This window comes from Mesoplodon densirostris, chromosome 4, assembly GCF_025265405.1.
Source record: "Mesoplodon densirostris isolate mMesDen1 chromosome 4, mMesDen1 primary haplotype, whole genome shotgun sequence".
NCBI classification, from domain to species: Eukaryota; Metazoa; Chordata; class Mammalia; order Artiodactyla; family Ziphiidae; genus Mesoplodon; species Mesoplodon densirostris.
This window is the reverse complement of record NC_082664.1, coordinates 108501648-108515194: the sequence shown is the minus strand read 5'-3', so window position 1 is coordinate 108515194 and position 13547 is coordinate 108501648. Positions and strand designations below refer to the sequence as shown.

Sequence of the window (13547 nt, the reverse complement as noted above, 5' to 3'; positions counted from 1 at the left end):
ATTTGGACAATAACATAGATAAAATACAAAAAATCACTTTACAAGGAAAAGAACAAATGAATGCTCTAATTTACTATAATAATTTTATGACTATAGATGTACCATATCAATATAGCATCACAGAAAGTTCAGAAACTAGAAAACAGGAGGGAAATCACATACTTCCACTATTCTAACATAACTATTATAATCATTTTGGATTTCTTCTCCTTTTATCTTCCATGTGTATATTTTTTGCATAGTTTTAAATCAACTAAAAATTGGAATTCAGTTGAAATTTTTAATTTACTTTATTTTTATACTGTTGAATATGTTGATATTTTCCTAGTATTCCCTACTATAAATAAAGTTGCAGTGAACCTTTACATAGTCTGATTGATTTCTTTAGGAGAGATTCCTAAAAATGGGATTACTAGGCTTAGAGGAAAACAGGTTTTTATGACTACTGAAACATCTTGTCAAAAACTTTCCAGAACGACTGTTACTAATTTCCAATTCCATAAACACATAACTAGATCATCAGTTTCACCCACCTTCATCAGCTTTCCATGTCACAACAAAAAGTGGTAATAGTTGGCAATTACTAGGTGGGGTTGTTTTTTTTTTGCATTTTTATTGGAATCTCATGATTACTATCAACGATGAACATGCTTTTCAATTTTTAAAATACTAGTTGGGTTTCTTTTTTGGATTGTACATTTAAGTACATTAAATGCCTATTCATTTATCAAATATTCCCCTAGATGTGGCCTGTATTTTATTTCACTTTTTCTCTTAAGAATGAGAAAAATCTATTATCTCACATAAAACTTGGGGAAAAGTGGTTGCAGGCTCAGCGCCTTCAACAGCTCAACACAGAGGACCCACAGTCTTTCCAGCTTTCCACTTTGCCATCCTCAGCTTGTTGGTCTGTCCTTTTATACTGACTCGCTTCATGATCTCAAGATGAAGCTGCATATCTAGCTGCCAATGCAGACAATAATGTTCAAAGATTCAAAAGGCTGCCAAATCTTTGTGAGTGTGAATGTATGTGTGTGTGAACTTTTTTCTCTCTAGATTTCAGAATTAATAGTATAACTACAATGTACATTACATTCTCATAGTTTTAAAAGTGCCTCCACATTTGTGATTATAATTACTTTTTTATATCAAAGTATTATATTTATTTTAAAAACTTTTAATATAATACATATACAGAAAGGTGTACAAAACAAAAACTTAAAAGATCAAGGATTTATCATATGAACCATGTAACCATAGAACCCCAAAGAATTTTTTTTTTTTTTTTTCTGTACGCGGGCCTCTCACTGCTGTGGCCTCTCCCGTTGCGGAGCACAGGCTCCGGACACACAGGCCCCGCGGCCATGGCTCGCGGGCCCAGCCGCTCCGCGGCATGTGGGATCCTCCGGGACCGGGGCACGAACCCGCGTCCCCTGCATCGGCAGGCGGACTCTCAACCACTGCGCCACCAGGGAGGCCCAGAACCCCAAAGAATATTGCTAGTTTCTATAACTGGGCCCCCAAAATACTCCTATTGTTCCACCTACCAAAGTGGCATATATCATGACTTTTACAGTAACTTCATGTTTTTTATAGTTTTACCATCTACCTACACAGACATCCTTAAAAGTATAGCTTTGCTCATCTGCTTTTCAAACTTTATGTAGATAGAATCATTTAGTATTGGCATCTATCTTCTTTCATTTGTATTTGGTGAAATTCATCCATGTTGTTGATTACTGCTATAGTTCCTTCATTTTCATTGCAGTACAGTATTACTTCACATAAAGGTACTATCACATATTCATCCACTCTACTACTGACAGAAATCTGAATTATTTCTACATGCTGGCTGTAACAAATAATGCCACGCACATTCTTTTACATATCTCTTGGTGCTCATGGTGCATATATGCATTTCTCTAGCATATAAGTATGAGAGAAAATGCTGGGTCATGGAATACACATATTTACAACTTTAGTAGATAATGTCAAAATGACTGCACCAATCTGTACTGCCATCATCAGTGTATGAGAGTTTGAGCTTTTCCATATCCTTGTTAACACCTGGTATTATCTATTTTGCTTTAGCCATTCTGGTGGGTACCTAATGCTGTCTGTGGTTTTAATTTTGCATTTCCTTGATTACTGAATCAAGCATCTTTTCACACATTTATTAGACACCTGGATAGCTTCTTTAGTGAAATGTCTGTGTCCTCATGCACATTAAGACTTAAATTTCTCTTAAAGCACAGCTTTACCTGTATCCCACATGGGTTCTAAAGGGCTTCTTGAATCTATGGCTTGATGTGTTTTGTCAGGTTTAGAAAATTCTGTGATTATCTCTTCAAATACCACTTCTGGCCAATTTTCTCTCTTTTTGCCTCTGGGACTCCAATTTTAAGTATGTTAGACCTTCTCGCTGTATCCTTTAGGTCTTACTCTTCTTTTGAATTACCCATTCTTTTATGTCTCAAAAATTCTGAATATTGTTCCTATCTTTTAGTTCACCAATTCTCACTTTTGCTTTGTCTAATTTATTAAACCCATCCAGTCAGTTCTTAATACTATTACTTTTTTTAGTCTAAAATGTCAATTTTTAAAGTTTCCAGTTCTCTGCCAAAATTCTTAATCTATTTTTGTATCTTCCTGGTACAGTAAATATTGTTATGTTAAAGTCAAAGTCTGTGCCTAATAACTCCAAGTTCTGGAGTTCCCAGGAGGCAGGTTCTACTGTCCATTTTTTTCTGCAGGCTTTCATTTATGTTGTACTGCTCCTGACTGTGCCTAGTTAGTAATCTGCTGGTATGTCAAGTACAAATAATAAGGCCTGGGATGGTGTTTTACCCTTATATTATTTTTCTAAAGAGTATTTGCCTTCCCAGGCATCCTGGGGACCCTAACAATATATCACCACAATCTAACTTCAAGAAGTGGGATGATGCAAATAGGAGATGTATCTACTATGAGGGACTGATAACCTCTGATTCATGCTACTTCTAGGGTCCAGCCTTTTGGGGACTCAATCCAAAGTGAGAAGAATATACTAGGCCCTCCCAGTTCTCTGTGGGCCCTGAACTTTGATCCCTCTGTCTCCCTATGTCTCTGAGGCTATTATACTCAGCTTCTTTAAGCAATCCACTGTGGAAGTGGCCACTACCACCTAGGAAAAGCAGCCATAAATGCTGGGTTCACCTCTCTGAGTCTCTGTCTTTGTCATTCCCTGGATCTTGAGCCAGTAATTCCTCATTATCTTATTAGCTCTGAAATGCTTTCAAGCAGATTTTAAAAAATACTCTGCCTAGGATTTCTAGTTGTCCTCAGAAAAAGAGTTGGTCCAAATGACCAAGTCTGCCCAAATGACCTGTCTTTCCCAAAATATGTTTTATATGACACTAATTCTGAAAGATGCTTTTTCATGAGGAAAATAAAAATGAAGGGTTCTACTGTGAAATAGCTTTGAGTAACCATATGTTTAAAGATTCACAAAACAGGTTAGCATTTTAAAGGCTCTGGTAAGTCCTCCAGTAAAGAAACTGGTTTAGTTTTATTTAGCACAAGGTTTGCCAAACACATAGGTAAGTCCTTCTTTTCATATGGTTCCAGGAAACATACTTTGAAAAATGTAGATAAGAAATCATATCCACAGCTCTTAATATATTTTCTTCTAAATTTCTATGGGAATTTAAAAATGTTTAATCTTTTCATTCATAAAGATTTTAGGCATAAAATTGAGTTTAAACTATTTTTCCAAACTACTAAACCAAAATGGCACCATTGTTGAAAATGGGCTAAAATACATTATTTAACCTTCTTCGCAAAAAAATAACACTGGTCCGGGAGGATCCCATATGCCACGGAGCAACTAGGCCATGTGCCACAACTACTGAGTCCGGCACGCCTGGAGCCCATGCTCCGCAACAGGAGAGGCCACTGCAATGAGAGGCCCATGCACCACATCCAAGAGTGGCTGCCGTTCGCTGCAACTAGAGAAAGCCCGCGTGCAGCATGAAGCCCCAATGCAGCCAAAACAAACAAACAAACAAACAAAAAACCCCACTTCTAAAATACCTATGACAGACCATTTATTTTGGAGCGGGGAGGAAAATTTACAGCAAGAAAAACTTTAAACCCATGCATGCTGTAAGTACTACACAAAAACAATTACTTCCACTTGGTATCTGAATTAAGTGATACACGATGTCTAGTTAGTTGAAACTGAATTCTGAGGTGGCACATGTTAAAAAGCAGTTATAACAAAAATGTCATCTAGGATATAATCCAAACAAGGAGAATTACATCTAGCACAGGTTAAATAGGTATATAAGAGTATGAATCAGTGAAGAATCAAGATATTCAATCTTGATATAAGTCTGAGGTTATATTGTGTTATAAGATTGTTACGAGAAATAGATTTATCACAGAACTACCATACGACCCAGCAATCCCACTACTGGGCATATACCCTGAGAAAACCATAATTCAAAAAGAGTCATGTACCAAAATGTTCATTGCAGCTCTATTTACAATAGCCAGGACATGGAAGCAACCTAAGTGTCCATCAACAGATGAATGGATAAAGAAGATGTGGCACATATATACAATGGAATATTACTCAGCCATGAAAAGAAACGAAATTGAGTTATTTGTAGTGAGGTGGATGGACCTAGAGTCTGTCATACAGAGTGAAGTAAGTCAGAAAGAGAAAAACAAATACCGTATGCTAACACATATATATGGAATCTAAGGGAAAAAAAAGGTCACGAAGAACCTAGGGGTAAGACGGGAATAAAGACACAGACCTACTAGAGAATGGACTTGAGGATATGGGGAGCGGGAAGGGTAAGCTGTGACAAAGTGAGAGAGTGGCATGGACATATATACACTACCAAACGTAAAATAGATAGCTAGTGGGAAGCAGCCGCACAGCACAGGGAGATCAGCTAGGTGGTTTGTGACCACTTAGAGGGGTGGGATAGGGAGGGAGGCACAAGAGGGAAGAGATATGGGAACATATTTATTATGTGTAATTGATTCACTTTGTTATAAAGCAGAAAGTAACACACCATTGTAAAGCAATTATACTCCAATAAAGGTGTTAAAAAAAAAGAAATAGATTTATCTCTGTATGTATGCAGTAATAGAAATAGAGTTTTAAGTAACTCACTAAGCACTTAAATATTTTAATACTTACTTGAATCTTAAATTTTTATAAAAATTCATGTTCACTAATCATGATCATTAATGTGATTATTAACACTATTAGCACTAAACATATTAAAATGGTTGTCTATGACTGGGGAATGGAGGGTGCGGGGAGAGGAAGGGAATGGGAGTGGAATAGAGGTATAAAGGGAAAAGTGAGTAACATTCTGAGAGATGTTTTGTGCAAACCATTGAATATGTGCCATGATCTGAGGAGTGTGACTAATGTGACCTTCCAGACCTGAGGGTCTAGAAAGGGGGGAAGGAAGCTTACAAATGAAGAAAGATGAATTTAAAAAAAGAAATAAAAGCAACAGGATTAGATTATATGTAGAAGGTCAAATTAGGATGATGACAAAGTCTGAGTCTGCAATTACCAAAGGGAACACAGAAAATTGAGTAAAGACAAAGTCTAGATTTATAGTTGCACGGCAGATAAGAAAGAATAGTATAAAAGCTTTAGGGAAGTGTGGAGAGTACAAAATCCAAAAAAGAACAAAAAGAGAACTGAAACACTTGTTTGATAGGAGGAAGAGCCATTTTTATCAAGCCAGAGGTATGAAAAAAAAATAAAGGCAAAGGGAAAACACATTAGAAATCTTCAAATAGTTAAACCCCATTAAATAAAAATAACTTTGGAAATAACACCAAGAGCTAGTCAAAATTAACATTAAATAAAACAGAAATGATTAATTCCAGCCATAACCAGGGTGCAAAGCAGAAGGGAGAGCAAGATGCATAGTGCTGGAAGAATAAAAGCATACGGGAAGGGACTTTCCTGGTGGCGCAGTGGTTAAGAATCTGCCTGCCAATGCAGGGGACACAGGTTCAATCCTTGGTCTGGGAAGATCCCACAGGGTGTGGAGCAACTAAGCCCGTGCACCACAACTACTGAGCCTGTGCTCTAGAACCCACGAGCCACAACTACTGAAGCCCACGTGCCCTAGAGCCACAACAACTGAGCCAACACGCCACAACTACTGAAGCCCATGCACTCTAGGGCGCGCGTGCCGCAACTACTAAGGCCGTGTGCTGCAACTACTGAAGCCCGCGCCCCTAGAGCCCATGCTCCGCAACAAGAGAAGCCACTGCAATGAGAAGCCTGCGCACCACAACGAAGAGTGGCCCCCACTCACTGCAACTAGAGAAAGCCCACACGCAGCAACGAAGACCCAATGCAGCCAAAACAAAATATTTTAAAAAAAGCATATGGGAAAATGCAATATAAAAAGAGTATATGGGCACACAAACAACTAAAATAGAGCTGAAAAGAAATAAACTATAAATATTAGTAAATACACATACAAGGATAGCAGTACTAATGTATAACTGGTAAGACCTTTATGAATTTTTCCACATTTAATTATCTGTTAATAAAATATCCCACAACAGGTCTTATCTGTTTAATTCCATTAAAACAGCAATTAATACAGTGACAGATACAATTAGATATTTATTCCTACTTTAGGTCACTAAATGTTTTGTAACTTGTCTCACTCAATAATGTCCATTTATTTCTTTCTCATCATTTTAAATTATTCAATCATCTCTAAAATTTTCTTAAGGCAGAAGCTCCTCATATTTTTGGAATAAATGGGTTGAATATATGTAATAGGGAATTTTTCCTATAAGTGATCTGTTTTCAGATGTCTCTTTGAACACACAATAGCTAGAAGCAGGGAGGGAATTCCTGCCCTTGTTTTCAGATAAAAATGATGATAACTGTGATTATCACAGATGAAGAGACCAAGACGACTAAATGTGATGGTAATCCAAAGGGATACAGTTATTCTTGTGACTCTTTGACATACATGCCATGTTTTTGTAATGTTAAGATCACAATCTATCTTTACTAGCACTTCAGGGCTAGGCAGACAGACACATTTATGACATGTTTAAACTGCTAGTCATCTTGGCAGGGGTCCCAAAGCAAAAGAGCCAATCTGGCAGCAACCACGACAAAATGTGAATGCTCTACATGTGACTACCAAAACAGATCCTTCAGAGACAAACTTCTCAATTCTCTTTGTGTCTCTAGAAGTAGGCCCACCGTTTCTTCCTATTGCAATTTCTCTGAAAACATTTCTCACAACTGTAAGATATAGCAGTCTGCTAACAGTCTAACTCTGGTAAGGACAGATGACACAGAAAGCTTCTCCTTAAGAAACTGTCTTGATGTAAAAATCGTATTAAGGCAATTTAGTCTTTAGAAAAGAACAATGTCTGCTATGAAGGAGGCACTCAATAAATATTTATTGAATGAATGAGTAACTGAACGTAGGGCCAAGGTATGAGGAATAACATGGGGATATGAAAAAATGTTAAGTATTAATTAGTGAAAGCACTAATTAAACAAAGCGCAAAGGGACATGTCTACTCTAGTCATATATCCCCATATTTTCCTCTTCATTTGGTAGAAGGCCTTGTTTGAGGGAAAATATTCCTTTTATCTCAGATAGGACAGATGCCTACAAAGTAAAACAGTAGGAATTCACTCACCCACTGGGCTGCTTCCAGCTCCATTTGGCACTGTGAGGTCTGAAGTGCTCAACATCCCACCTAACAACATTAGAGAGAGGAGAGAGGGAATGTGAATTGGCTCTCCTTATCTGAATAACAAGGAATTGAACAGAGGTAACTCTCACTCCATTCCTAAAAAACACAAAAATAAAAACTAGCCCAGTTTGAATTTGGTGTTAACGTGTAATATGATGTAGTCAAATATACAGTCACTCGCCTATCAAGTTCTGGACACATCTGCCTTCTTGTGCATCAATACCAAATGGTGCATATTGATAAGAATGGGGAGAGTGCTAATGGAGTGCTATAAAATCTAGGAATAATGGGAGAGGAGACACTGCATTACACGCAGTGATGCAGTAAATACACCGAAAATTTCTGCTGAATTAATGAACAAATCAGACAGGGGGAGATGGAGAAAACGCTCTAACTCCAATCAGGTGAGTCATCTCTCCACATTTTTAACATGAATGGCTCATACTCAATTTTAAACCTTTGCCTATGATATCTTAAATAAATTTTCCGCCTGTCTAGTATGGCTTTCCCATGATAAGGAAAGCTTTCCCAGGATAAGGAAAGCTTTATTTGTTCCACAAAGACTAGTACAAGGCTAGAGCCACAGATTTTCAAAATAATACTTTAAAATGGAGGCAATTATGTAGTAGTGACTCTTGCTCATCAAAGCAATAAAATTAAGAGTAGCAGAATAAGAAACTGTTTATGTTAGCAATTAGTTTTTTCTTTCTTTTAAAGAATCGGGAAGAATAAATATCAGGACATACCTGCACTGCCAGTACTTGGTGGTCTCTGAGGGGCTCCAGGGGATACATTTCTATGTAATGTGGCTTGAGGTGGAGAGAGCATGTTTGAATCTCCTAATGTTGAGCTGGCTGCCAAAGACGGGGACACAAGTGAACTCCCTGGGTTAGTGTAGGACAAAGCGCTAGGGCTGGTCACAGGGACTGTGACAGACATTGAGAAGTTTTGAGGTGGCAAACCGGGCTGTAAATCAAGAAAAAGGAAGAGAAAACTATTAGTTTCATTTTCATCAATATTAAATTTAATAACTTACGAACTTTAATTTGATAAGGTAACACTAGTTACTAAAAGCAGAGGATGGGGATAGGTTCTTACTAAATCAATTTGCAGGTTTAAGCTATTTTCTTTACAATTATATTTGGACATGAGAATGTTTAACATGAACATTTCCAATTTCCATTTTTTATATATTAATACATATGTACTAGTATAATGTATATATTATGTATTTCAAATATTCAGAGATGAAAATGAGAGGTCAGAACCTGATATTAAAGTTGTGTTGTCAAGTTTACACATTATAAAATACATCATTGTTACCAAGAAAGCATAAATTAGCACTTAAATGTAAATCAGTTTAGTAACATTACATTTCTATTGGGAGATTCCAAATATAACAAAAGGGGAAACATATGTACATATATTATAAACTTCATACATCAAGTTTGCCCTGGTCTGATTTAATTCACTAACATTCTTAATGGACAAAACTAAAAAAAACAAAAAAAAACACAAAAAACCCCACGTTACACATATAACACAATGCAATGAGTGTAATAAAAATGCAAAAAAAAAACCCTAAACAAAATTAACTACTGACAAGTTATCTTTAAACTGTATAAAGATTAAATTACAAATATTGTTATTTTATTTCCCTCCAAAATATTCCATAGTCCCTTAAAAATATTTTCTATTTTCCTCTTGCATTTATTTCCTCCATAGACCACTTATACTTGTTAATCATGATAAATAACAATCCTCTTTATAATTTAAAGTGAGAGAAAATAGAAAACTTTACTCTCCCTACATCTTAAAACAGTGATTTGCAAAGTAAGGTAACACTGCTAATTCAAAGTTGAAAGAATGTAAATAATTATGTACTTTATTCAATAGTTTATTTCAGGTAGAAAATAACTCATTAGAAAGTATAAAACAATGGATACATGATAAAATGTTTTCAAAGGTAAAGCAATTTTACTTAAACAATGTTTTTGCAGCTTAACATTAACTGCAAGGTCACCAACATCCGTATGAGTTCAAAAGGGATTTTTTTTTTCTGTTGTTTTGCTTCTTAAGAATGGTATTAGCACAAAAAATACCTCCTTAAATCTGTTTTCCATGGGCTTCTTCTTATAGCATAGGACTACTTTGAAGAAATAATCCATGATGCATACTTTAGGGCACAGTTTTAAGAGAACTAACTCTGGTAATGAAAGAAATATCAGCATTGGAACCAATTTGTTCCACAAAGCCTACAACACATTTGTAGTATTCTGGATATGTATCCAGAATAACTGTCTTAAGCAGCTCTTGCCAATGGTGCTTCAATGAGAACTCTCTGAAGAACTATCAAAGGAGTATGAACTCAAAGAAGTACTGTTTCACTACGGTTAAATGTGTTAGCATGGAAAAATTTTAAACCAACTATTTGTTTTGTAACCAGTTTAAGAACACTGCTTCCTTAAATTAAAATCGAGCCAAGGCTCTCTTCCTCAATATCTACAGCGTTAAGAAAAGAATAGGAATTTGGAGGTACTGTCACCCAATTGTTTTGGGACATTAACAAAGAGCCAAATAGTAAGCTACTATTACAGCAACTGTATAAAATAATTAAAAATAATTTTGAAACACCACATTTTATAATAAATCCAGCCATTTTATATTTTATAGTCTCAACATCTACTTAATAAGTACATGTAATATTTTAAAAGTCATCGGAGGGAGAGGAAGTCTCATATGCACCCTATATTTAAAATCATGGAAATTTAAACCTGGAAGGGACCTTAAAAAACTATGTGAGCCAACTCACTCACTTTACAGATGAGGAAATTGGAATCCAGTATGTTTAGGTGCCCTATCCAAAGACATGGGGATAGTAAGCAGCAGAGCCTGGATTAGGATGTTTTCTCTTCACTTCTATGTTTAAGACACTGAAGACTGAAGATGTACCATTGTAAGATTTATGCAATTTTATTCTGAAGTTCTATAAAACCAAAAGAAATTAATAAAATACTTTTTCCCCCTTCTACTTACTGCTGTCATCACCCGCTATGAAAATAAACAAGATGTGTTGTCAATCTCTTCATGCACAAGATAAGAGCACAAACCATACTTTAGTACTCACTGCGATTTTATGATTCCGCATCATATTATCAAATTCCTCATTAATTTTTTTATATTTTTCTTCTGTATGTGGAGTTAGCACATAGGAAGTATCAGGGTCTGGGCTGTCGCACCCTCTGTGTTCCTTCTTGTTCAGAGCCTAAATAATGAAGTTAACAAAAAGGATCAACAAATAAAAAGTAGAGGTAAAGTAAAAGTACTTACAGGGCCTCGTTTGAAAATAAAATCACTATCTTCATTTAGTTTGCTGAATCTGTCCTCCGAGAGTGGACTGTGCTCAAAGTAATCGTCAGCATCAGGGCTCTCACAACCATTAAGGCCTTTCTTTCTTAAAGTCTGAAATACAATTGGAAAATTCACACACAAATGATACTAACTTGCCATGAGTTTTTTTTGTAAAATCTACTATGAGAGCACAGACTGAACGAACTGGGTAATACAAGAGCCACTGAAATGGTTTTAAATGATCACAATGCACTCTAAGTCTTCAAATAAAGTAAACCTTAGACATAAGCAAAATTATGTTCCCATTATACATTAAGAGAAAAGGAATATTTATATATTTGGATTCTTCCTTTCCAAACTTCCTAGAGAATACTAAGTTACTCACTGCTCTGACAGTTACAATCCAAATCTGATTACAGCCTGATCAACATATCTGATAGGATCAATGAGTGTGAGACCCCGAAATACAAATATATCATGATATATATATATATATAAAGTTACCTTTATAAAATGAACATTTCAGCAACTTCATCTACTGACATTCCTTTCTGCCTGAGAGTTTATCCCATTCATCAGAAAGAATAGGCTCAATATCCCAATAATTTCATTCCTAATTTGTTCTTAAATACTGTGATTTTGCTACATAACTCTGAAGTATAAATACTCAAATACTTATTTACATATGACAGTAATGACTCTTTCCTACGTAGAATGTACGTATCGTTAGTGACTTCACATATCTTTAAATTTTGTAAAAAAAACTAATTCAGCATGATCTTTTCCACACTTTGCTAGCTCTTTCTACAGAGTGCCTTCATGGATTGATTTAGTCCACTGAATTGACTTTCTGGAGAATTTTCTTGAGTGTTATCAAAGTATCCCCTGGACCATATTGACTCTTTTCCTTTCTTCTTACTTTGGGGTACAAATATAATGAACAGTTGGTTTTCTGAGTTTTAATCTTTTTAATTAAAATCATCACAAAATGACTTGTTTAGTATTTAAAAGAATACACTTAAAACCAAGGGCATGATAATCTATAGAATATTAATTCACTTACATACTGTCTAAATTTTTAAAAATCCTGATGGGTCTTATTTTAAAGTAGAATTTTGGGGTTCAACAACTTAGATAGCTTTGAGACTTGCTGATTTTCCAGCCAACCACAGAGGAGTTTTAGGAAGTTAAAATTCTTCAAGTAAGCCTACCTACTTAGGTTAAGAAATATTCGAACAATAGATTAGTACTAGATGAGTGCATTTATAAATGATTATTTATATTAGATTTAAGGTATATTTTAAATTAATTCATAATAATAGATCTTGGTATCCTTTAATACATGATTTACAATAATTATGAATGCTATTTTACTCCTTTTTTTCTTGAAAGAACATAAACACACAATACATTAAGATTTGAGAATTTTTTCTTTATTTCTCTGAAATCTGTTTTAAAATTTCACTTTACTCGATTTTTTTTTGTATGCTTAAAGGATCATAAGAAATCAGTGGTATAGCTGTGTTAGCTTCTCAAATTGCTTGGCATGCACTAGGAATCCCATACACAATGCCTGAAACTCCCACCACAACACAATCACTAAACATGAGCATATAGCAAACACTACACCTATTTCCCCAGTATCAGCCCCATGGCTCTAAGTTCTGTGGGTCTAAGTAATCACATGAACTTTTATGTGTACTTAGCCATAAAAGGTCCTGTTGTTTAGAACTAAAAGGTGGACATGTATCCTCCCCCATTCATAGTAGCAAGTTCTGCTTGCCAAAGCTCTGCAACTTGCTATCAGCAATGAAGATGTTAACACTCAGAATACTGGAACACGGTGAACTCTTATAACCAACACAGCTCTAGAAACAGAACAAATATAGTAGTCGCCTACACACAGATTTTATCATGAAGTTGATTTATTCTAGCCTGAAATCTCTGGATATTTTCCCCTCATATTCATATATCTTAAGACTAAGTAATTCACAGCCTTGCTCTTCCACTAATAGCAATCACCAAGTATGGTCTCTGAACATTTTTAAATTACAGAAGAAAAAGAATATGGCCTTTGTTTAGTAATTACACAAAATTTTTATCCTACAACAGTAGGGTTAACTCTACTTGTACCCAAGAGGAAGAATAGCGCTCTGGTATCTCCAGCTCTGCAAGTCTTCACTTTAGAGGGGGTTCCTGTCATTGTGAGAGAATTTAAGAGGCTGTATCAGCTCTGCAGATAACAAGCTAATGTACCTCTGTTGGATATCCAACTTGTGTCTACTTATCACTAGAATATGAAGAGTTGTTTTGAGGACCCAACTACCATAAAAAGACTTTTTCTGTCTTCTTTATCTTACCACATAGCATAATAGCAAAAGTTTCTCCTGTGTCACTGGTACTAACAAGTGGAATGCTGTATCTATTAACAAAGC

At 35.7% G+C, this 13547-nt stretch overlaps 1 protein-coding gene across 5 annotated transcripts in view; it reads right to left on the bottom strand.

Moving 5' to 3' along the window:
- MEF2A (myocyte enhancer factor 2A) overlaps positions 1–13547 on the bottom strand; it is a 172112-nt gene that overhangs the window by 35822 nt on the left and 122743 nt on the right. For 2 of the 5 annotated variants that reach the window (XM_060096904.1, XM_060096906.1), the window contains exons 5-7: positions 10889–11026; positions 8508–8727; positions 7705–7764 (exon numbers count right to left, since the gene is read on the bottom strand). In XM_060096904.1, coding sequence (XP_059952887.1) covers positions 7705–7764; positions 8508–8727; positions 10889–11026 — 418 coding nt within the window. Of the gene's footprint in view, positions 1–7704; positions 7765–8507; positions 8728–10888; positions 11027–11091; positions 11224–13547 lie in introns of all 5 variants that reach the window. The other 3 variants (XM_060096905.1, XM_060096907.1, XM_060096908.1) reach the window with 2 other exon arrangements.